The sequence below is a fragment of the Cibotium barometz genome, chromosome 45, assembly GCF_041138505.1.
Source record: "Cibotium barometz isolate CiBa-2024 chromosome 45, ASM4113850v1, whole genome shotgun sequence".
NCBI lineage: Eukaryota > Viridiplantae > Streptophyta > Polypodiopsida > Cyatheales > Cibotiaceae > Cibotium > Cibotium barometz.
This window is the reverse complement of record NC_141090.1, coordinates 21,531,666-21,557,476: the sequence shown is the minus strand read 5'-3', so window position 1 is coordinate 21,557,476 and position 25,811 is coordinate 21,531,666. Positions and strand designations below refer to the sequence as shown.

The window sequence follows — 25,811 nt, the reverse complement described above, 5'->3', positions numbered from 1 at the left end:
GGTGGTCCGATATGGATATATCATCCATACTTATATGTGCCCACTCCACATAATGCTAAGCCTACCGAAGTCGTTTCTTAACCATCCAACCATACATATGGCCTCACCCCAAGATCTCCCTCCACCCTTAGTGTGCGGTGGTTCGATATGGGTATATCATCCCACACTTATATGCTCTTAACCATCTAGCCACACATATGCACCCATGTTTAAGCGAAGCTCTATTAGATGTCATTCATGGCTTGTCCTAAATAAGGGTGGAGCACTAATATCTAGCACATCCACTATTTTTAAAACCAAATGTTTTGATATTTGGAAACAAATATAAATGATTAGACTCCCTTCAAACAAAAACTGGGTGGGTAGAAAGATATAGTTATGACTTATTTCTGATGACTAGATTCGGATCTTACACCATGTGCCCCCGATATGAATATTCTTATCCTATAATAAGGGTGAAGTACTAATATCCAGCACATCCACTATTCTTAAAACCAAATGTTTTGATATTTGGAAACAAATATAAATGATTAGACTCCCTTCAAACAAAAACTGGGTGGGTAGAAAGATACAGTTATGACTTATTTCCGATGACTAGATTCGGATCTTACACCATGTGCCCCCGATACGAATATACAAACTCTTGGCCAAGAAACAAAGTGTTGGGCATTCAAAGAGATAGAGGGGACCAAGTATCACCTCCTTGAGACTAAGATCAAAATCCAATAAGAAGAGGAGATAGATATTTCATTGAGGAAGCATAAACTCTTCACTAAGAAACAAAGTGTGTAGCATTCAAAGAGCTAGAGGGGACCAAGTATAGAATCCTTGAGACTAAGATCAAAGTACTTCTTGAATGGTTCCTACTCAGCCTTAACAATGAATGGGGAGAACACCACTCCTCTCGTGAATGGATGTGCTCCAAAAGACTAACAGAAACTTGGAAGCTAGATATCCTACCTAAATTATAATCAAATCTTAAAGGAGTACATGGAAGTTGGATATCATACCTCAATTGCAATCAAAGCTTGGAGGAGTACATGAATCAAAGCTTGAAGGAGTACAAGTTATCAATGCATCTTGAGCACTACCTTTGTTTATCACTCTACCACCAAACGATTGTAAAATCATAGTTAATTAAATGGTTTAGGTAGTGTCCTTATACTTTTGTTGATGTGTACTTTTTGAAGCAACTACTTATTTATTAATCTGATATATCTGTCCTCAAACTTTGTTTTGACACTTCTTGTGATCAAACAACGTTTTCCATATTGCTGCATATCTCTTAGTTCATTCTCACTTTAGATGCACCACCCTACCATTGCTTGCAATTTTTACAAAGACAGCAAAAGACTAGTGGCCCTATAAGAATATGGTGATACATAGCGATGATATATCATGATACTAGGATGCTTAGATTACCTCAAGTTTCCAATTGTCCCACAACATCTACTGTCCCTAGACCTGTCTCTAAGGGACCTCGCATCATCAGCACTCCACCGGATTGTTATGCTCTCTTTTTTCCCGCACCTTATTCATTCAATTGTTTTTCTGTTCAATATGCAAGAAAATAAATATTTTAGCAGTCATTAAAATGAAAAAAAGTATAATTCTTATAATTGCACATATATACAGTGTGCATATTTGAATGTTACCTAGATGGAGATGTGGTGAAGATGCAAGTTTATTGAGAGGATCATACTCTTGGATTTTCAACTTATGTGAAGTGTGATTATGTAAGCTGGCTATTAGCTACATTCTATGAGTGTTTTGCTCTTAACAAATGAGTGAGCTTGGTGCTAGTTCTCCTCACATCAGTATCAGTAGCTCACATGATGTCATGCACTATTTTACATGAGTGAAGGTTATTTAAATGGCATCACTCCAACCATTCCAAACTAGGTAGCGTAATATTTTAAATGGAAGTAGTAGTATAATTATTCAAATAAATGCTCCAATTAAAGCTTTGCAAATTTGTAGCAACACGAGTAAAGGTTATTTAAATAGCATCACTCCAACCATTCCAAACTAGGTAGTGTAATATTTTAAATGGAAGTAGTAGCATAATTATTCCAATAAATGCTCCAATTAAAGCTTTGCAAACAGGTAGCAACATGATGTTTTCACTTACTCTTTCCTTATATAATACATGGCTTGATAATTCAATAATTGCTAAAAGTCATGTGAGCATTCAATTTTATAAACAAAAAGTATATGAACTTCTAGCTTATGATTGAAAGAAGCAACATGGAGCTCTAGGTAAGGACTCATTACATAACTTTGGTGAACTTTGGTATTCGGAGTTGTGAGATCTAGAGTGGGTAACGTTTTTGATGCCATTACATGTAGGAATATTAACATTCCACCTTTGAAATCACCTAGACTCATGGCCCCTCCATGTGAACTACCTTCCTCTTGCCATCTCATTTATGGGCGGTAGGTCCTTTTGTAAATCTCATTACCAATTGAGTATTTTTTTGATGATTGAGGAAGTGGAGATGTGTTCAATTTGAAGCACGCAATAGACTTCGGTAGTGTCATCGAGAGGAGCATTGAGATAAACATGACATGATTTCCATACATGATACTTTGTGGCCACCCACCATATCATGGACGCTACATGTGAAGCCGCCTAAATACATTGGGAGGTCCGAATCTCGGTCGTGGTCCCTCTTCCACTTAGTTCAAAAGATTGCCTCACGGTGTCCAATGTTGTGAAGTGGGCCTAGCCTAGTTTAAATAGCTCTAAGGGTTGAGTCACACTTGAGCGCAACAATAACGTGGAGGTACTTGAACAAGCAGACAAGAAGAAACCTTGTATCCACACTGAGGCAGAGGTAAAGCCTATAGACAATGGTGGGGGCACGTTCTAAAGTCTAGGAGGGTTGGTTGAACAATGTTAGGTCAATCATAGTTGATTGGTTGGGAGATGGAGATGTTCGTTGCTTTTTTAGGGGGGAGGTCGAAAATCTTGTGACGCTTTTGTACCATGAGCTGGCATGCCAATTCAGCTCCAGCAGTGAATGGTGCTTACTGAGCACGCTTTCTAATTGGTCCATTGCAAAATAAACCCTTCAAATCTGACCAAATCCGAAACCCCATGAGGGAGTTGTGTCAATGGAAGGGGGAGCAAGGGGGTCGTTATGCGGGTGAAAGTGAAAACAGGAAACCGTGTGAAAAAGTGCCCTCTCTAATATTTATCAATTTAAGGGCATTAATTTGCGAACTCCTTTATTTGTGTTTGTGTGCTTTTGCTCTCGCCCTCTCTCTCCCTCTGCGTTCTGTTCATGTGTAAGCGATCATCACCATCATCATCATCAGCATCATCATCATCGTCATAACGATCCATCATAGCCAGACCTTGCCCATTCTGACTGCAAAGCATTGTAGGGTTTGTTTGCTTAATTGCCTGTTCTACGTGGCCTTCTCCAACTGCGGTCGTCTTCTTCATGGTCACTGCCCTTGCGAATTTCTTGCCGGGAGCCTGAATCAGGAGGAGCAGAAGCAGCAGCAGCTATTTTGTACCTGTGTTTACCCCCCGTTTCATCTCTTTCATGGCATGCAATTCCAGGGAAGAAGAAGGCGCCAGTTGCTCTGCAGATGTGCACAAGTCGTCCAAGTTCGATCTCGCCGACTGCACCACAGAATGGCGCTCCTGGGAGCAGCTGGAGGCCTCCCCGCCCTCCACATCCCCGGCCTGGAACAGCGAAGACGATGAAGACTCCGGATCCTGTGTGCCTGGTAAGTGCGATCGACCCTCCTTGTAAGCAGTTGGCCGGCGATGATTTTTCTGTCCATTTATGGTTTTCAAGAATTTTCTGCCATTTTAGGGCTTCCTACCGCTTCACAGTCGGGCTGGTAATGTATCATCACCGCATTAGGTCAAATGTACAATATAAACCATTTCTGCAAGCAGGTCAAAATTGCAAACTGTTCAAAATGTTTGAGAAAATTAATCATGTCAAATGGACACAGTATATCAGGTTGACTGAGTTGGTCAAGTACTCAACTACTATGTCATCAATTAGGTTGAATAATCAGGTCACTTGACGCTGTGAGGTGAAAAAAAAGAAGAAAGACCCTGCCTCTATAGCCCTTCACCTCCCAAACTTGGAAAATACTAACACAACGGAGGCACCACCAGCCACCGGCTGGAACACTTCTCTCAGTTCACCACATCACCCACGCCAGAAAGAGAGCACAAAACAGAGGCACCATAGACAAAGTAAACACCCAGCAATATATTCCCAATCAACACATCATACAAGCTTCTCCCGACACAGAAGCCTTACTCACATAACTTACAAACACTCAGGCCTGTCACTGCCAAGGGAATTCCACCACGGCCACACCACCTCAGGAACTACAACCCTGCGTCTGACGACCAAGCCTTCCAACCACAAACACATCAACACTCTAACCTGTCAAACTGCCGAGGATACACCACATCCTCAATCACCGCGAACCTCTCGCCTGTGTGCTGTACCAATCACACCAGAAAGAACCCGGCCACTCTCTCTTCAGAAGGCGCCCCACCAGCTAACCCTCAACTCTCTGCAGTCCATCACTTTTGTATGTGTCGCCAGCAGAAGCTACACCAAACACCTCTCTCTCACTCTCTGTGCTGACCCTCTGCCAGCCACTTCCTCAAACCCAAGCACCACCTGCCCCTTGAACCCTGTCTCTTCGACGTGCTATCAGCCCCACCAGCCTCTGCACGATCACTTGTCCACAGCCCTGTCTCCAGCACCTACCTGTGCTTCCACTTCCGGCTTCACCTAGCGGTCCACACCAGCCCACGCAAACCCAAAACAAACACTCTACATCCGGCGCCCTCTACGCTATCCACTTCAAAGGCTTCCCTCGACCTGTCTCTCTCACTTGTGTTCAGCAGCCCGTCGGCTTCCACCTTGCGCTGTCACTAGCCTGTCACCTTTGACTTCACAAAACCAGCTGTCTACAAGGCCTTCAGCCTGTGCCACGCTAGCTCCCACACGGCCAGCTCCACCTTGCGCCAGTCAGGCGCGCCCTCTTGCCAGCTTCTCTGCACCAACTGCTGTCTCTATGCCTGAAGCACCCCGCCTTCTCCTCTCGCCAGTAAGCTACCCAACGTGCCCAGGCAACCTTCACGGCCCTCTGTGCTTACCTGCTGACGTCGCTACACCAGTAGCAGCTCTCTTCTCTTGTCGACACACTCCAGTCGCACGCCTTCAGCCAGGCCTGCTACCTGTAACGCCAGCCAGTCTCTCTCACTTGTCGAAAGCTGCCCGTCTCCTTTGACGCCAGCAGCTGCAGCAGCTTCCATGTCGCTGCTCTTCACAAGGAAGGCCCCCAGCCTCTAGTTGCAGCCCGGCGGCTCCTCCACGCCGTTCTTCTCTGCAAATCAATCAGAGTCCCCACCTTCACACGAGGCGGCCACACCTTTTCAACCCGCTGACTCCCATGCTTCGCCAACTTCCCAGAAGATGCGCTGACAGCCACTCAGGCCTCCATGTGGTTTTCAACATTGCAGGCCACGTTGATCATTATTTATTATTTTTTGTAAGGCCTAATGGATGGCCACCCTCACTCTTATGCTTTTCACACCAATCTCAAGGCAACACCGGTCCTTAATCTATTAACTGTTCATGCTTCCATACACATTTCAAATACAGCCTTCCAATGCCCACTCATACTTGGGGACGCGTACACATATCAAGCGGCCGAACAGCTGATACCACCTGCAGCTGACCTTACTCCTGACAGGCCTGCACAAGCCTAAGACCAAACCATTCACCCTGTACACCTGGCAACGCATTCAAAGCCAAACTCTTCACACTTGCCATGCATCCATATGTACACAAGTCCAAAACACCTCTCAGAAAAACGCTTGACATACTTTGCCAACCCTCCCATCTGCTAGAGCATTCATGCTCAGCAGTAAAAGATAAATTCCAATAGCTATCCACCAGGATCAAAAGGAAACAGCTCCAACTCACCATCCCATTCCCCAACATCCATGAAACACAATGGCTGTATCACTTCATACCAAACATCAACCATATATACCACAAAATCATTCACGTCCACTTCACCCACAACAAACCTCCTCGTCTTCAAAACTTGGGGCATTACAGCATTTAGCATCCCATTTATCAACACCAGTGAAGGCCAGGTTCTAGCATTTTGACCTTTATCCACACAAAAATCTAGATCCTTTCCAACAGCAGTGTCCACAAGCACCGTGACTTCCAGCTCTTGAAATTCAGGCATCTCTTCACAACCATACAGCTCAATTGGTTTAGAACCTTTGTCATCCATGGACTTAGTCTTTAGCATTTCAGCAATACGCAAAGAAGCCTTTGTTACCCTCTCAGCCATATTTGCATCCATGTCCATCTCTGGCTCCTGTTCATCAAGGCTAGCAACTTCCCACATATCATCATCAAGCACAATACTCACCTCACAACGCTCTTCATCAGCCCAATCTACATGCATACCTTCTTGAGTGTTGCCACCTCCCCCAGTATCATCGTCCAAAGACTCCCCAGCACATAATGCATCAAATGGAAAAACATCCATACCATTCATTGCAGGTACCAGACCATCATCAAGCTGTCCAAGAAAATCCATAATAATAGGATCTTCCTCCATGCTCTCCACATCCGCATCACAAACCATCTTCACTTCACCACAAGTCTCTACCCCATCCTCCTCCCTTGTAGAATCTGGCAAAGAATCATCCTTAAAGCATTTTGTATCCAGCTCCTCTTCCTTCTTATCATCAGCCAATCCCAAGACATCATCCTCTTTGCTTCCCTGTGCATCCAAATGCAATTGATCTCCAATAGAGCATTCCAAATCACTGTCATGTACAACCACGACATCCAAATCCAAAGAAGAATCCACTGGCAACTCCTTATCTTCACTTTGCTCCTTCACCTGCTTCTCATCCACCTTCACCTGCTTTAAAGACTTTGGAAAAAAATCAGAAGGCACCTGTATAGGCCTTTGAGGCTCCTGTCTAATCAAACTTTGCATAGGACTCTTATCCACCTCAACCAAATTTACCTGCATATCCCTTGCAGACACAATACCTTCATACGGATAAATACCCATCTCTATCTGCTTCAAAACCTTGCCTTCCTTTTCCCTAGCAACCTTAACTGCATCATCAAATGACTTGGGATTCTTCAACTCAACCCTGACCTTTAAATGGGGTAGCAAACCATCAATAAACAAGCTCTTCTTCAGAAACATAGGAGGAACTTCCTGCTTCAATGTCATACACCACTTACCCCACAAACATGTAAATACCTGCACAAAATCATCCAATGATTGCCCATGGACCTGCTTCAAGATGCTCAACTCCTGCCAAAGCACACTAGAATCCTCCGCTTGCTGAAAACGCTCCAAAAGGCCTTCTTTCAACCTGTCTAAGGTCAAAACACCATGTAGCTCACATGCCGCATCCTGTGCTTCAAAATCCTTAAGCTAGCTTCGGGCATCTCCCTTCAAGAAAATCTTTACTAGTCTCAGAACCTGCTCTTCATCTGTCACATGATTGCTAATGCATGCCAACTCCATTTGCTCCAAAAAGTCACACACATCCTCACCCTTCCTGCCATGAAACTTCGGATAAGACCACATCATGAAAACCTGTCACAATTCCTGATCTCTCCTCAGTGGGACATACGCCCTTCTAGGCAAAGAACAACACCAGAGCTCTCCTCAGTGGGGGCACCTGAAGAATGTGAGGTGAAAAAAAAGAAGAAAGACCCTGCCTCTATAGCCCTTCAACTCCCAAACTTGGAAAATACTAACACAACGGAGGCACCACCAGCCACCGGCTGGAACACTTCTCTCAAGTCACCACACAACCCACGCCAGAAAGACAGCACAAAACAGAGGCACCATAGACAAAGTAAACACCCAGCAATATATTCCCAATCAACACATCATACAAGCTTCTCTCGACACAGAAGCCTTACTCACACAACTTACAAACACTCAGGCCTGTCACTGCCAAGGGAATTCCACCACGGCCACACCACCTCAGGAACTACAACCCTGCGTCTGACGACCAAGCCTTCCAACCACAAACACATCAACACTCTAACCTGTCAAACTGCCGAGGATACACCACATCCTCAATCACCGCGAATCTCTCGCCTATGTGCTGTACCAATCACACCAGAAAGAACCCGGCCACTCTCTCTTCAGAAGGCGCCCCACCAGCTAACCCTCAACTCTCTGCAGCCCATCACTTCTGTATGTGTCGCCAGCAGCAGCTACACCAAACACCTCTCTCTCACTCTCTGTGCTGACCCTCTGCCAGCCACTTCCTCAAACCCAAGCACCACCTGCCCCTTGAACCTTGTCTCTTCGACGTGCTATCAGCCCGACCAGCCTCTGCACGATCACTTGTCCACAGCCCTGTCTCCAGCACCTACCTGTGCTTCCACTTCCGGCTTCACCTAGCGGCCCACACCAGCCCACACAAACCCAAAACAAACACTCTACATCCGGCGCCCTCTGCGCTATCCACTTTAAAGGCTTCCCTCGACCTGTCTCTCTCACCTGTGTTCAGCAGCCCGTCGGTTTCCACCTTGCGCTGTCACTCCTTGCGCTGTCACCAGCCTGTCACCTTTGACTTCACAAAACCAGCCGTCTACAAGGCCTTCAGCCTGTGCCACGCTAGCTCCCACACGGCCAGCCCCACCTTGCGCCAGTCAGCTGTGCCCTCTTGCCAGCTTCTCTGCACCAACCGCTGCCTCTATGCCTCAAGCACCCGCCTTCTCCTCTCGCCAGTAGCTACCCAACATGCCCAGGCAACCTTCACGGCCCTCTGTGCTCGCCTGCTGACGTCGCTACACCAGCAGCAGCTCTCTTCTCTTGTCGACACACTCCAGTCGCACGCCTTCAGCCACGCCTGCTACCTGTAGCGCTAGCCAGTCTCTCACTTGTCGAACGCTGCCCGTCTCCTTTGACGCCAGCAGCTGCAGCAGCTTCCACGTCGCTGCTCTTCACAAGGGAGGCCCCCAGCCTCTAGTTGTAGCCCGGCGGCTCCTCCACGCCGTTCTTCTCTGCAAATCAATCAGAGCCCCCACCTTCACGAGGCGGCCACACCTTTTCAACCCGCCGACTCCCATGCTTCGCCAGCTTCGCCAACTTTCCAGAAGATGCGATGGCAGCCACTCAGGCCTCCATGTGGTTTTCAACATTGCAGGCCACGTTGATCATTATTTATTATTTTTTGTAAGGCCTAATGGATGGCCACCCTCACTCTTATGCTTTTCACACCAATCTCAAGGCAACACCGGCCCTTAATCTATTAACTGTTCATGCTTCCATACACATTTCAAATACAGCCTTCCAATGCCCACTCATACTTGGGGAGGCGTACACATATCAAGCGGCCGAACAGCTGATACCACCTGCAGCTGACCTTACTCCTGACAGGCCTGCACAAGCCTAAGACCAAACCATTCACCCTGTACACCTGGCAACGCATTCAAAGCCAAACTCTTCACACCTGCCATGCATCCATATGTACACAAGCCCAAAACACCTCTCAGAAAAACGCCTGACAACGCATCAGCAATCACGTTGAAGTAACTCGAGGGAGCAAAGTTGTAGGTCATCACAACATCTACAATCAAATATCCTATTTTTTTGCTTCGCACACGAGCCATTATTATCATTAGATTGCAAAGTTTGCTTCAGTTGCTCCATGCTGTGCTTGGGAAAAAAAAGCAGCATTGTGCAAATCAACATTGTATAGGCCAGGGAAATAAATTTAGGCAGCCCACAAGGGAATTCACAGGGTCATCCAGCTTACTGAACAGAGCCCTAGCATGGCTGCCCCCAGTTCCATGTGCACAAACCAGTAGTTCTATCTAACACTCTTGGTGTGTCAACCTATTTGCCCTCTGTCCGGTTCATCCCCTGCACAGCTTTGGTCACCTGTTCTAGACTATTCCCAGCCAGCAAAAGTACCCATTGGCTGACGAAGTTCAGCATTGGCAGTTCCACTGGTCATTTAAACTTCTGGCAAATGACTGGGAACACTTACACTCCAATGTGTGAGTAGCAATGAAAGGTTTTATTCTGGAAGCTTTCAGCTATGTATACCTGTTTATGAATGTGCTTCTGCATATTCTTCATACCCCAGTGTGAGATTGATATCCAAGCCTCAACAATTTTCCTTGGCAAAAAATTAGACCAGCTATACTCCAGACGTTTCTTTTCTAGATGGGGCGATGTGGGTGGGACTGGTGAACTTTAAGGACCCGAAGTTTTCCAGGAGTTTGAACAGGTGCCAAGGACCAAGTGCTGATGTTAGGTTCTGCAAAGTAACACAAGTTCTAGAAACAGTCTCCAAGATGAAGTAGAACGTACAGTGGCAAGCTACTGGAGTTTATAATGAGGTGTTTCACATGTTAGCAGGTCCACATCTTTTTTTCTTGGAAAAGAGACTTCTATTAAGCATGAAAAAAAAAAAAAAAAACAAAAAGGAAGATTTCAGACCAAGCAAGAGGGAAATCTCAACCAATCGGTTGCCTTGTGCTGCCAGCAAGGCCACATATGAGATAGAGTGAAAAATTGCATGATCCCATTCTCTCATGAATTGGTCACGTTTTCTCTCTACGGCCCTCGAAGCATAGTCACATGGGAACGCCGTTCCATTGGTGTGGAACGGGGGAACATGGAGGAATGGAATTTGGGAACGGCGGAACGTGGAGGAACGCTTTTTTAATTTTTTTTTCCATGATTCGCGAAGCGGCACCCCTTACGTTTTTTTTTCCACGTTCTGGCCGCCGGCAGCGTAATAGCGCATCCTTCTTTCTTTTTTTTTGAATAGAAGGGTTACGGGTGCCCAAAACGTTTTGGGCACCCTTTGTATTAAAAAAAAAAAAACGGATACCTGCAAGTAGCGCCGCCGCCGACCCCTTAAAAAAAACATGGGAAAAAAAAAAGATTATGCAACGTTTTTTTAAAACGTTGAAAGACGACCTGCCAGGCTGCCCTGCAACGTTAAAAAAAAAACGTCAATATCAACGTTTTAAAAAAAACGTACCTCTCTGAGAACTTATAAAAACCTACAGAGTGCACACTGCAGCTGCAAGTACAGTGTGCATAGCCAAGTACAATCTCTCTCTCTCATTATTCATAGCCAAGTACATTGTACAATCTCTCTCTCTCTCTCTCTCATAAGGGAACCAAGACAGCTTTCTCTCTCTCATAGCCAAGTACAATCTCTCTCTCAAAGCCAAGTACAATCTCTCTCTCTCTCTCTCTCTCTCTCTCTCTCTCTCTCTCTCTCTCTCTCTCATATAATGCCTCCTAAGGGAACCAAGAGAGCCAAGAAGAACGAAGCATGGTCATGGTGGGATGAGGTGGATATTCTTGTATATTTGTCTCTTTTTACCTGCTTTTAATTGTATATTTGTCTACTCATGTGTATTGAAATATGATAACGTGTCGTTCCGGATCCTGTTCCGGATTGCAAGGGGTCCCGTTCCCGTTCCGGACTGGCCCCTCGTTCCCATATCCGTTCCCGTTCCCTGGTGACTATGCCTTGAAGATCCCGGAATCCTGGCCCAAGTGGCCATGAGCGTGTGGATGATATCACTCCAGATCTTGCAAATGCACTGTGTATCATAAACCAAGGTGCCCTCCATGGCCTCGGGGCATCTAGCCTTTTAGATGTGCCAACTGTGATGCTAGCAATGGTCTCCGATGCATTGTCCAACCTCTGTGGTGGAGGTATGTAACTTGACTCAGGCATGTCCTGAAGACAACACTGCTAACCCACTCCTTGGGCAACCCACGTGATCATATCTTTGTTGTTCCCTTCAAACCTGATTTGCGGGCCAGACTGTGTCAATCAAACAATAGCAGCAAAACAAATGTAGGCATCCCTCCAACGTTCCGGAATTGACAAAAGATTGAAAGAATTACATCAGTGGGGAGTGGATGATATAGGTAGACGTGGAGCAAAGGTGAATTTATATTTCTAGTGCTTCATGTTCAATAGGAGGGGAGGAGGTCACATGCACCAATAAATTTGGCAGCATGTGGACAGAATCTCGTAGGCTAGGGACAGGGTTGGGGCTGCCTAAGCATGTGACATGTGTAAATCAGCCTGGTAAAGGCCCTTTTTAGCCTAGTATCAAGGCCCAGATCCATAGTCACAGGAAACGGCCGTTTCAGTCCCTAGAAACGTGTTTCTCCGTTTCAGGATCCCACCCGTTTTCATGCTGTTTCTCATTTCCCAAGTGATTGTGTCACAGGAAACGGCCGTTTCCATCCTTAAAAACTCGACGCTCGTTCCATTCCTTGAACGTTTCTGTTCCCGTTTCTCGTTTCTAGTGACTATGCCCAGATCTGGTTTCTGCTTTTGAAGTGGACGAGCCAGAGCTGGTTGATGATGGGTGCCTTCAAAAGATGTGGGTTTGGAAGGAGGTAATTTGGCATCTCTTTTGAATAGGCACAGAGTAGAAGTGATGTAATTTCTCTCTCAAGTTCAGATACCTGTCCAGAGGAGTTCTTCCTCTTCAGCTGGTTTTGTGCATTTGAGCAGCTGGAGAGAAGCTGTGTGTGGTTTCCAAGGGAAATTTGGAAAAGGCAATAGAGACATTGTGTGTGTTGTTGCCCGAACACGTGAAGTAATGGCACAAAATGTAGGGGATGTATTTGGGTCTTGTCTCAAGAGGACAAGCTTGATGGCAGCAACTACTCCCTTTGGAGTCTTATGGTCAGAAATTTATTGGTGATCAAGGGTATGTGGGGTTTTGTTAACGGTGATGTCGCCCATCCTGCAGATATTGGGTGAGGTGCTCAACAGGCTCCAGTACTTGCTCCTTGCCACTTGGGCACAGAAAAGATGGGATGCCAGAGATGCCCAGGCAATGGCTTTGATCTTGTTGTTAGTAAAGAGATCAATTCTACCTTACATCAGGTCTTACAAGACATCTCAGCTTTCAGGCAAGGGCCACAAGTAGATGTAGGATAGACACTGGACCCAAATGTGTCAAAAGGATTTGGGTGTTTTGTTTGAATGAAAGTGTGTAAAGCATTTTACGATCAAATGTGTAAATGGTGAGATATCTCATCTACAAAGGACAACTCGCTGGCTATGGCTGCTGAGAACTGCTCCAAACGAGCGTCTAAGCAGTGTCATTATGCTCTGGTTTGGTCAGGCCATACTAGCAGCTTGGTCTGGATGTGCATCATGCTTGACAGGCTGGTACATGGCTCATTCAGGCTTCAGAAGTCTGAATAGGATAAGGAGTGCGGGCCTGGATATGTTAGAAGTGATGGATGTGTAGGGCTGAACACTTCCAATTATGTATGCATGTGGATGGGCCTATGCTGTTAGAAAGTGCTCTAATGATGCTGTTTCTGAACGCGTGGGTACTGAATGCTCATGTTTAGTACATATACTGTGAGCCTTATCTACATGTCATTTTTCTTGTATGTTTTAAGGCATCTATGATTCCAATAGATAGCTGCACTTAAACCACGTTGTTTAAGAGTAATTTTGACATGCGCTTCTTTTTTAGTCATTTTGCAATTAATGTGTTATGGAGATCCTTTACTAATAGTTTCTTCACTTCGCAACTTGTCGTTTGTTTTTTGAAATCATTCTGCTCATGACAAATGTTTTAACTTTTTGTTGAACGTAAAATATGTCTTCAAGTGAGCACATTCTTTCAGGTTCCTTGCATGTGACAATTTTCATTGACCCTGCTATTTATTGTGTATCAGGACCAAGGCCATCTGATTTGTATGGAAAATTTACATGGAAGATAGAGAACTTCTCACAAATCAGCAAGCGGGAGCTTCGAAGCAACGTTTTTGAAGTTGGTGGTTACAAATGGTATTTAATTTTTGTTCTTTTACAGCTTGTTTGTGCTCATTTTAAAAGGAACATCATGCATCACCCTGTGTTGCACACCAAAGGTTTCGTACTTCTGTTAAGAAATAGCATTTAAAGTCTGAATGAAACCTGATCAAGTACAACTTTGTATGTTAATGTTTAAGTTTGGGTAACAACCTGGACTTGCCATCACTATTTATGCATGTTAGGAATCTTGTGTCGAGATAGGGATTGTGTACGTTGAATGTTTGGAGGCTATGGTTTTACTTGCTTTGCATTTCCTCCCTGCAAATCTGTCGAAGTGCTGATATCATGACCACTCTTAAATGACTGTTCTGGGATGTGGGGTAGAGTATCTTAATGGATTACTTTAAATAGCATTTTGAGTCTATAGTGGTAGTCAAGCCTCAGGAAGGATGCCTTTGAAGTTTGAGTGTATTTACCTGAAATTATTGAGGTTTTGGGTGGGGGCAGCAGCCATGGCATTTGGAGAGTCTGTAGAGAAGGTGACCCTTACGTGTTCATAGATATGGCACTATTCACAGAAAGTCATGAAGCATATATGCCTACCTCACTGTATGGTTCATTTTCGCTTATCCTTTGTGCAGGTACATTCTTGTATATCCTCAGGGTTGTGACGTGTGCAACCACTTGTCTCTCTTTCTTTGTGTTGCTGATTACGACAAGCTGCTACCTGGTATGTCTCGAGAGACTGGAATTATAAGCAAGCAGTTTAGGGGTTTGAAAGTCACGATAGGCTGACTGAGATGCTTGTTGTCATTCTAGGCTGGAGTCACTTCGTACAGTTTACTATTGCTGTCGTCAATAAAGATCCAAAAAAGTCTAAATACTCAGGCAAGTGTTAATTCCTCTGTTGTGCATTTATACATGCTTTCAGAACACACCAGCCCATTCCAATTTTGGTGGCTGCATAATGGTTCCGGTTGTGTACTACTATGTTTTCTTTCTTGTTTGTGGGTTTTACTCTCAAATGTATAGGTAGGACCATAATTTGGTAGCTATGTGTGTGTGTGTGTGTGCACGCACGTGGGGGTTGTCACGTGCGTCCCGCACTTGGATGCCACGTGGACATATCTGAACAAGAAGGTGTAGGATGAGTGGAAACTGGTCCCATGTGAGCCCAGTCCGGGACGAGTCAGCCAAGGTTCCCCTCAGTGTCCGAGGTGAGGTGTGCATTGTCCCGCACATGAAGCTGTGCCAGTCCGTGCTACGAGTCTCCCTCTGGACTGATGTCGGGTGATCTGAGTATTTGTTCTGCGACGAGGTGCTGGACATCTGGGTAGGCATGTAGGTTGCATGTAAAGAAGGGGCCAGCCCATAGGGACTACCCCAGATCAAAGATTAGAGCTTTAGCAGTGGGCAGGGGCAGCTTAGAGCCACTCCAAGGGGCTAGGAAGGCCCCATGCTGAGCCCACCAGCCCTAGTGTGGGTTGGGCAGGCCGTCGGCCAGCTCTATGGGGCCTGGCCAGGCAGCCGACAGGGCTATAAGCGCTACCCAGCCAGTGGCCAGCATGGCAGGCCTGGGCAGCCCAGTTGGCCAGCCCCAAAGGCTAGGCCAGACTGTGGGCTACCCCAATGGCAGCCTGTGCAGGTTTTACAGCCCGCCCCTGAAGGGGTGATTGGACAGAAGCAAAGAGAGGCTAGCGGCCTAGAGTGTGAAATGACCATTAAAAAGAGCATTAAATGCTAATTAAACAAGTTGTCGGGGTTTATTTTGCTGGCAGACTAGAGGGCTGAGGGGGTATAAATACTCCAGCCAAGAAAACGATTCCATCATCGCATTGTTCACAAAGTGCTGAAGCTACTCAAGGGGCCCGGACAGCCAAGGAGGAGTTAACGCAAGGTGAATTCTGAAGGTCAAGGACATAGGTTTACCTCAGCCAAGAAGGTCAAGATTCAGCCTGAATTTTTTGATTTGCATCATTCTAATAAAGCAAATGCACCATTCATGTTGGGGGCTTCAGTAAGGAAGTGCATTTTCCTGCTATGGCGAGCTACGGCGAAGAGGGAGAACCACCACCTTGGGACCAAAGTGCACCAGGCAGTCCATCTAGGGCATCAAGCATGAGTGTACCGGAGATGTTTCAACAGATGATGCGAGCAATCACAGAACAAGGTACCAAATTGGAAGAGCAGAAGGCGTAGATCTTGGCCTTGGAAGAGTGCACCCGTTCCCCAGCTTCTTTTTTTCCGTCTGCTCCTCCCTCTCTTTCCGTTTCCCAGATTCCATATCCTCTACAAAATGACCCTTTTGAAGGGTCACGACCGCAACCGAGTTCTATGCTCGAGTTGCATATGTGTGCATTGGAGATTCGAGAGATGGAAGACCGTGCGGCAGTAGCCTATGCTTGCACAACACGACGCCAGGCGACACGTGGAACGCGAAAGATACCTTGCGGCTTTGGACGCAAGAATGACACCGGCAGCTTCCTCCAGTCATTTGGAAGGTGAGGCCATTCCTTGGTGGACCCAATGGGCTCATGCCCATACCAGATTAGGTATGGCAGCTTATGTTTGGGACGAGTTTGTCCTCGACCTTAAGCGGCGGTTTCTATCGCCCCATTACCTTGAGTGACTCGAAGACGAGTTTAGGGGAGCATGTCAAAATGCGCAACTGGTTCTTTAGTTTGCTTGTAAGATTTCAAACTTATGTTTGCTGTTGGACTTATCTGACAAGGACAAGAAAGGACAGTTTCTTTATGGCTTGGACACGCAAGTGCAATGGGAGGTGCATATGTTTAAGCCAGCCACCTGCGAAGACGCACTCGCTTGCGCAGAGTGCCGAAATGAAGCATAAGCCCAAGACTTCCCGGCCTGCGACTCCCAAGGCAATTGCCTTCGAGGGAAAAGGGTAGAACTAGACGGGGTCTTCCCCAGACAGAGCACGGGAGCCTCTGGCTCCAAGAACTCGACCAATGTGCCCAAGCTTACTCCAGACCAAAAAGCTCAGGCAGGCAAGACCGATGGTAAACTGAATGCTGAGCCTTGAGGAGACCGCTCACTACAAGGAGGAGGGTAGGTGCTTCTTTTGTCATACAAAAGGACACACTTCTAGGGAGTGCCCTAAGAAGACTACCACTTCACAGACAACCACCCTAGCCTCCACGGCTTCAGTGATGAGCCTAGCTCCCACACAGACCCCAGTGGCAGTCCCTAGTTCTTTGGATCCCAGTGCTTCGGTTGGAGCAATCGTTAGCCGGGAGCTCGAAGATAAGTAGAAGGGCACCTATGATCAGGAGTATGAGCGCAAAGAATTGCTCAAGACCTCTGGCTACATAGGTGGCCCAAGAGTCGTCGTCTTGTTTGAAAGCGGCAACACGGGGGATGTGGTCACAGTACAGGTCACTCGGCGAGCCCGTTTCGTCTTGACTTTGGTAGACAAGAAAGTTAAGGGATCTAGCACAGACGATGTGAGCATCAAGTTTGAAGCTCAGAGTGCTAAGTTAGTCATTCAGGGCGTAGAGTTTGTGCGTGATTTTATGGTTGCCCCTCTTGTAGGAGTTGACATAATTTTTGGCATTCAGTGGTTTCACTAGGTCCAGCTAGATATCAAGTGGGACAAGCACAGTTTTGTGATTAGTCGGAATGTGTCTAAAGCCCCCGTGACCATTAAGTGTGAGCCAGGAATCCCGAACTTTCCTCTCATAAGCCATTTACAGGCTAAAAGAGAAATCAGGAAAGGTGCACAGTGTGCGATGATTTACATCCAGATTCCGCAGATGGTGGCCAGGGCTTCAGAGAAGTACCACGTTCTCCATGACAAGTTCTAGAAGATTTTTCTTCGGGAAAATCTATTGGGGGGGTGTTGTTTTTGTGTATAGATGTGCACAGTGGGTGGGTGTGCGTGTGTGCATGCCTACATGCATTTTAGAGGCAATGAAGTGCTTCCAGTTGGTCAAAATTTGTATTCTTTGCTTTTGTCTGTTCATGTTCAGCTCCTCATGTTTTTCTTCGGGATAATCTATTGGGGGGGTGTTGTTTTTGTGTATAGATGTGCACAGTGGGTGGGTGTGCGTGTGTGCATGCCTACATGCATTTTAGAGGCAATGAAGTGCGTCCAGCAGTTGGTCAAAATTTGTATTCTTTGCTTTTGTCTGTTTATGTTCAGTTCCTCATGTTTTGATAGCTTTCGTGCTTGTTTCATATTTGAAGACAGATATTTGATGTGTTAATGCTAGGCAGTGCACCTTTTTCAAGGAGCAGTGCGCTTTATACCTTGGTTGCAATTGAGTGTTTCTAGTTTATTCTAGTCTCAGTGCTTTGCTATTATGTATAGTGTAGCCATTTTTGTGATATGCATTTAATTTTTTTGTAGATACCTTGCACCGGTTTTGTAAAAAAGAACATGATTGGGGATGGAAGAAGTTTATGGAGCTCTCAAAAGTGCTGGATGGCTTCACAGTTGCCGATACACTAGTTATCAAAGCCCAAGTGCAAGTGATCAGGTTAGGTTGTTTTTACAAACCTTTTTGCTGCTAACCTTCTAAAATATTCTCTCTAGTTTTGTATGAAGATTAATACAGTCGTTGTCTAACACTAGTTTGCTATCAAAGGTTTTGGTGGGCTTTTGATTTCTATTATCTACAATTGACCATCCTCATCATAGTTTTCATGACCCGTAAGCTTCATGTCCATGTTTCTAAATACAGCCATAAAAAATTTCCACTCTTCGAAGTTGGTGGAAGACAAATTACAGCATGCAAACAAAGAGCCGTGCATTAGTTATTTGAACGTGCAAAGTCAAACTGGCAAATTTCAAAGAATAGCTTCAATCTCAAAAATACTTGAAGAAGTTACATGTCATGTCTATAAGCCCCTTTAAATATATAAATACAATGTCCACAAGTTACAAATGATAATTGTAGATACATAAAATTGAGAGAGAGAGAGAGAGAGAGAGAGAGAGAGAGAGAGAAATGAAAGGAAATGATATATTAACGTCCTCAAAAGGCCAAAATGACATATGAGACCAAAAAGGTTACAACAATTGGTGGATCTGATACAATGTCTGTGCAGTGTGTAAGAAAAGCTAAAACAACTAACCAACTAACTGAAACTGAAACAACAACTATGAGGAAAAGTAAGGTACTAGGAGCTCCTAATGGATAACATCTGGGAAGGAAAACTCCAGCAACAAAGGTAAGCATCATATACATCACTATCCAAAGATGTCTCTCATTGGTCGATGGCGGATATCCTCAATGTCCTCCATGGTGAGTACTCTGACTGGACGTCTCCCATGCCGTGCTAGTATGGTCTTGATCCTCTGTTGTAGTCTCCGCCGGTGTCGGGATGGGCCTCTCATCTTGGGGCGCCTGGACCGCCCCAGCTCTATAGCCCGATTAATCAGTGTACCTCTGGTGCGGCTATACTCTGGGGCTAGCTGCAATGCCTGCTGGCCTGACTGCTCAATCTCTGGTTGAAAGAAGTCTGTAATGTGCCTCTGTAGGTGTCTCTCCCTCTCTGATCCCCTCCCTCTCAAGAGACCCTCTCTATGTCTACGCAACTCCAGCAAGTATAATCCGAGGTATCTCTGATCCTGGTATCTCATGACTCTGGAAAGTGGTCCGAAACCCTCTCTGAACAGGTAGTGAAAACGGCCTCGTATCTCATAATATACTGGACAGTGACATATGTAATGTAACTGTGTCTCTGGCTTCATCTGGCACAACTAACAAATCCTGGCCTCAGCTGGTACTCCTCTGAATCTACCAATCTCAATCTCTAGTTGGTGTGAGGATGTGCGCATTTGACCAATAGCACACCGTACCCCATGAGAAAGATGAGTATCCATGTAGCTGGGTCTAATCACAAACCCATCCTCCGTGCGCTGGAGAAGATGATCTCTATAGAAAGCCATCTTCGTACCAAGCTCGTGTGTCGGCTGTATCCATGTCCTCCTAGTGTCCAGCTGAGTCAAGTCCTGCCTGATAAGTCTGGTAATCTCTGCCCGTGTGAGAGAGAGGGAGAGTGCATCCAGGGAGTACTGAAATGGAGGTAGCCTGTCCATACTAAAGCCATGCAGTTGGAACCAAGCTGTCATCTGTGCATACCAACATGATCCGTCTCCGTGTGATGCCAACTATCGTGAAGACTCCAGGGCTAAGCGAGCATATCTGTCTCTAGGGAGAGCCCAAGTGCTATGTATAAAGGAGACTGATCAAGTGAGTGCCTCTACTACCAATCGGGGGGCAGCCATCTCTGCACGGATAATATCATGTGGTACGGAGGCCTTGGCCCTAATCATCCGGGAAATCATAGAAACCAAGGGCCTCTCCATACATCTCCATCCATTAGCATGTCCCTGCTAGCTGTGCTCCTCTGTCACCCTCCCGCTCTACATAGTCCGAAACCTCATCCACATACATCCCAAATAAGGTGGCAGAAAGGGGGCAGCCCTGTTTCACCCCAATAGTGGAGTGAACCATCTCAGATATACCCTGAGTAGTACGTACCTGCCCCACAACTGTCCTGTATAAAGCCATGATTCCACAAATCAGCTCTGTGGACACTCCCATCTCCTATAGTCTGCGCATCAGTTTGGCTCTCGGTACTGTGTCAAAAGCTTTGCGGAAATCCACAAATCAACAATAAATCCTCTTGCCATATAATCTGCCCTCCTCAATAATAGCTCTGAGTGTCAAGATATGGTCAAGAGCGGAGAAACCTCTCCTGAACCCTGCCTGCCTTGATGCACGTATGCTCTCTCTCTCTGCCCATCTACTCAACTCCTGCTCAAGAATAGATGCATATAATCTAGCCAATGTGTGACCAATCATGATGGTACGATAATTCCCAGGAAGCATGGGATCCCTTGACTTGAAGATAGGCACAATCGTGGACATATTCCAAGTCTTAGGAAAACCCTCACACATGGCTCGGTTAAACATCATAGCAATAAGCTCTGCAAGCATATCTCTGGCATGAATAAAGTGCTTTGCTACCAAACCATCATGATCATATGCTCTCCCAGTCCTCATCCTGTCAATAGCTTTCCTTACCATCTCAGCAGTAAAGAAAGCACATGTCTCTGGGCATGGCTCCGATGGGTCTGGCAGGGGCGGCTGTCCTGGTGCTGTGTACAAGGATGCTGCATACTCACCCCAAATCTCTGTGGAGGTAATGGCTGGTGATGGTGAATGCTCGTGGAATAGTCTCCATGCCTCGCCTGAGTCCTGGCTCATAAATAACTGATACAAATCCCTCTCTAACTGAGCAAGATAAGCCCTCTTCTTCCGTCGCACTAGGCGCCGGAAGGTAATCCGTGACTGTCTGTGAGTGGTAACACCCATGAGCACCTCTCTCTGTAATCTGATCCTCATCTCTCTGCACTTCTCATCATACCAGCTGTTTTGGGGCATGTTCCCAGATCGTCTTCGTGTAGGCTGACTATGGGGATATTGTTAGAAGTCATCTCCTGTCTAGTTTTATACACCAGGGCCTTTGTTGTGGGTGTGCCCGCCCTTATGAGGTGTTTTAGCATTTTTCCCCACTCTCCGCATTTTTCCCCTATTTTTCCCATTTTTTCTGTGGCATGGGAGGCAGTCTAGTAGTGGTAGGAGGACCCTGAGCCCGGCCGACTGCATCTGTGACATGGCCGACTGCACTGCATGAGTCATGGGGCTCTTCTGCTACTGGCCGACCCATTTTGATGCTGGCCGATTGTGATTATTCAGTCGTGGAGGATTTCTGTGTCCAGTCGGCTGCCCTACAGCAGGCCGACTGCTGATGTGGGGGCATATATATAGGCCCCCAGCCCCCATACCATTTTTGTATCATACTCCGGGATCTTCTTGTGTATATAGAGCATAGTTATACACCTATCTCTCTCTCTCTCTCTCTCTCTCTCTCTCTCGTGCTGTATTTTTTCTGCATGCGTGTTGCTCTCGTGTTCCCAGATCTGGTCATCATCTCCGCTGCGTATTCTGACATGGTATCAGAGCCTAGGCTCTAGATAGTTCTTGGGATTTGTGTGAGCAAGAAGGGGACTGTTGTGTGGCTGATTGGTGGACTGTTTTGGACTATTCGGGAAGAGGAGAAGCAAGAGGATGGCGGGCTGACTTGCTGGACAGCCACTTGCAGGTATTAGTTCTTCTTTGTTCCCACCCACCCACCCTTTTCAGAGTACATCCCCGCAATGGCAGATCTGTTTGAGATGGCCGAGAGGCATGTGAAGATCCCGACACTCCCCACGTTCCCGGTGGACGGGAGCAACTACGGCATATGGAAGGTTATGATGGAATCTGTTCTGGAGTCTTACGACCTCGCTGATTTCGTCGTTGTTGGGGTTCCACGGCCGGAAGTAGAGGAAGGGGAGTTACCGTCGATCCGAAAGGACCGGGAGGCCCAGACACAGATGTGGGATCGTGTCAACGCCAGGGTCCGTTCGTTTATCTTTCTCAACTGCACACTGCAGGTAATCAATCATGTAAAGCATATGACGCTGGCCAGAGGTATATGGCAGCATTTGGCCTCTCTTTACAACAGGGTATCGCCCATGAAGAGGATTTCCTTGGAAGTACAGATGCAGGTTATGAACCCTGCAAAGTCGTCGACGATGCGGGAGCATATTAACAAGCTGCAGGCTCTTCAGCAGGAAGTTCTTCAGGCTGGGAAGGAGATATCGTCAGAGGACATGGCCATAACGTTGCTGCCGCACTTGCCCTCTCCGTACTCAGCATTTTACTCGTCTTTGATTACCAGTGGTGGCAGGCTCGGCACCATCACGTGGGAGGAGCTTGTGCCCATGGTCCTAGACCAGGAGGAACGATTCACGAACCCTCCTCAGGGTGGAGGTTCGGAGGCCTTAACTGGCCAACGGTCGAAAGGCCGTAACACGGGCAAAGGGAAGGCTTCGACGGAGAAGTCTTTTGAGAAGAAGTTCGTTACTAACCGCGAGAAACTAAAGGCGGAGAGGACCTGTAATGATTGTAGCGAGAAAGGCCACTATTGGAGGCAGTGTCCCAAGCGGAAGACCGAGAAGGGTGAAGATTCCTCAGCAGCAATCATGAAGACTCCGGCTTTTGTGCACCTGGAGGTGATGGACACCGATGTTTCATTTTCTTCAGGCAGGGAGGAGATTGGAGGACTCTCCGCAACGGATACTCGGGAGTGGATTCTAGATAGTGGTGCTTCCAGGCACATGACTTCTTCCCGTTCCGGTTTCCCGATGGCAGAGGGGGGAAGCATTCCTCCCAGGTGTTGTATGTTCCGGCACTTGGTTTTCATCTGTTGTCAGTGCATCAGGTTTGCAAGACTGGCGTACGGGTGGAGTTTGATGAGCATTTCGTCGCTCTCCGGGACAAAGCAACAGGCCAAGTGGTTTGGGAAGGCGGAGTGGAGAATGGAGTTTACAAGCTTTCAGCACTCTCTCTCCCAGGTCCTCAGGTTTGTGATGAGTGGCAGTCTGGTAATGGCCACTTAGGTGTGGATACGCTGCAGATGCAGGCTTTCCGGGACCAAATGGTGGATAGCTTGCCAGTAGATGGCAGCAGTTGGCAGGAACTTTCCAGTACTGATGTTGGCAGTTCTTGTGTTCGTCAGTCAGAGAAAACTGAACAGGTCACTTATGCTCTGATATCTCGTCGTATTCGGGACAAAGAACCTCCAATAGTTGAGGATGTTCTTTCCTCGAGGACCTTTCGGAAAGCGAGGCAGGTGGCAGTTGATTACTTGCAGAAGGAGGTGCATACTCTAGGCTTTGTGGTTCCGGATTCAAAGGGGGTAGTTGACAGGTTTCAGAAGGCCTTGCGTGGTCTTCATCAGGTTTCTAGGACTTGTTTTTGCACCGTAACAGGTGTTGATCCTTGTGAGCAGTGTGATGCCTCTTTGACTCAGAAGCAGAATGGTTCATTGATCTGGTTGATGGACACCAGATTGGACGGGAGCTTCCTGATGAGGCAGTTGAGCTCATGGTTGCAGATGACTCTATGGGAGGCAGGATTGCGTTTCCTGTGGTTTCTGCGGCATGCGAAGGATCATGGACTCTTGTACACAGGAGGGGGATTGTTGAATGGAGTCCGACTCCACGGTTGGAGTGACTCGGTTTGGGGAGGAGATCTGGACACGAGGAGATCTACTTCAGGCCCAGGAGCAGTTTTACGGAGCAGTAAGAGGCAGTCATCTTTTGCCTTGTCGCAGACTAAGGCAGAGTACCGGGCTGCTTGTGATGCTGCTTGTGAGGTGGTGAGGATGCAGAGGTTGCATTGTAGGTTTGGGCTTCCACTGGAGGAACCCATGGTCATCCAGAGGCACTTTATTCGTGAACAGATTGTTGCTGATGACATCTTGCTAGAGTTCTGTTCGACGGAGGACAGTACGGTGGACCTCTTCACGAAGTCGCTCTCTCAAGTTTTGCTCAGGCGGCACCCAGCTCCCTGTGGTTGGTTTCACAGCCAGGAGCTGAGAGGGGGTGTTAGAAGTCATCTCCTGTCTAGTTTTATACACCAGGGCCTTTGTTGTGGGTGTGCCCGCCCTTATGAGGCGTTTTATCATTTTTCCCCACTCTCCGCATTTTTCCCCTATTTTTCCCATTTTTTCTGTGGCATGGGAGGCAGTCTAGTAGTGGCAGGAGGACCTGAGCCCGGCCGACTGCATCTGTGACATGGCCGACTGCACTGCATGAGTCGTGGGACTCTTCTGCTGCTGGCCGACCCATTTTGATACTGGCCGACTGTGATTATTCAGTCGTGGAGGATTTTTGTGTCGAGTCGGCTGGCCTGCTGTAGTCGGCTGCCCTACAGCAGGCCGACTGCTGATGTGGGGGCATATATATAGGCCCCCAGCCCCCATACCATTTTTGTATCATACTCCGGGATCTTCTTGTGTCTATAGAGTAGAGTTACACGCCTATATCTCTCTCTCTCTCTTGTGCTGTATTTTTTCTGCATGCGTTTTGCTCTTGTGTTCCCAGATCTGGTCATCATCTCCGCTGCGTATTCTGACAGATATGCCTCTGATCCTGCAGCACGAAGTGTCTCTAACAATATCTGAGTGAGCTCATCTAATGGCCGTCTCGGCTCCTCGGCACATAAGCGTCTGCATATCTCATCCGTGTACACGGTGTCAGTCTCCCTCGTAAAGGTATAACGAGTGTGTGTGGAGACCTGTCCCAATGGAGCGGTGCTGAACTGAAATGTGAGAGTGAAGGACAAGATAGCATGATCCACTACTACTCCAACCGGCCTAGTGTCTACCATAAAATCCTGAAAAGAGGGAATGAGACTGGGCTGAGCCATAACATAGTCCACTGTACTAGCACCATGCCGATGTGGAAAGCTAGTGAAACCGCCCGCTGTCGGGAATCTCTGTAGGCCATTCAGGATGGCCAATCCATGTGCAGTCCCCATGTCTATCAAATACCACCCATACACTGTATGTTCCTCATCCTGTGAAAGTCTAGATAGGCCCATATCCCTAACATCAAGCTCCCTAAACATCTCCTCTGAGGTATCATAAAATACTGTCTGGTTATGGGCGGTCCTGGCATTGAAGTCCCCCAGGAGAATGATGTCACCATCCTTGGAGAACTCCCAAATGTCATCATCCAAATAGAAAAGGGAGACTGCCCGCTAGGTGATGCATACACTGATGTACTAGGAGCAAAATAGCATATAGCAATGTAGAGATATCTGCCCGTCTCTGCCCTCAGTCTAACCCACATGTACCTAGCCCATAGTCACAGGGGACAGAAGGGACGACTGCTTGGAACGGAGGGACGCTGAAACGTGACAGATAGGCGACGGGAACGGCAAGGGACGGACGGACGTCCCCTAAGAGGCGTTTCTCATAGGGGACGACGACGGGGACGCCTCAGGAATGGGGACGCCGGTGGGGGACGGTTCTGTGAGGGGACGGTAGGGAGCCGTTTGTGTGTTTTTCTGCCGTTCGCCCGCCGTTTATAGCCGTTGCAGTCGCGTTTCCAGCT

At 46.9% G+C, this 25,811-nt stretch overlaps 1 protein-coding gene across 4 annotated transcripts in view; it reads left to right on the top strand.

Moving 5' to 3' along the window:
• The first annotated feature begins 3,185 nt into the window (after window positions 1-3,185).
• LOC147612517 (uncharacterized) overlaps window positions 3,186-25,811 on the top strand; it is an 80,035-nt gene continuing 57,409 nt past the window's right edge. For 2 of the 4 annotated variants that reach the window (XM_086783151.1, XM_086783150.1), the window contains exons 1-5: window positions 3,224-3,741; window positions 13,753-13,864; window positions 14,473-14,561; window positions 14,651-14,719; window positions 18,201-18,335. In XM_086783151.1, the coding sequence (XP_086639277.1) occupies window positions 18,241-18,335 (95 nt within the window). In that variant the 5' untranslated portion in view covers window positions 3,224-3,741; window positions 13,753-13,864; window positions 14,473-14,561; window positions 14,651-14,719; window positions 18,201-18,240. Of the gene's footprint in view, window positions 3,742-13,752; window positions 13,865-14,472; window positions 14,562-14,650; window positions 14,720-18,200; window positions 18,336-25,811 lie in introns of all 4 variants that reach the window. The other 2 variants (XM_086783149.1, XM_086783148.1) reach the window with 2 other exon arrangements.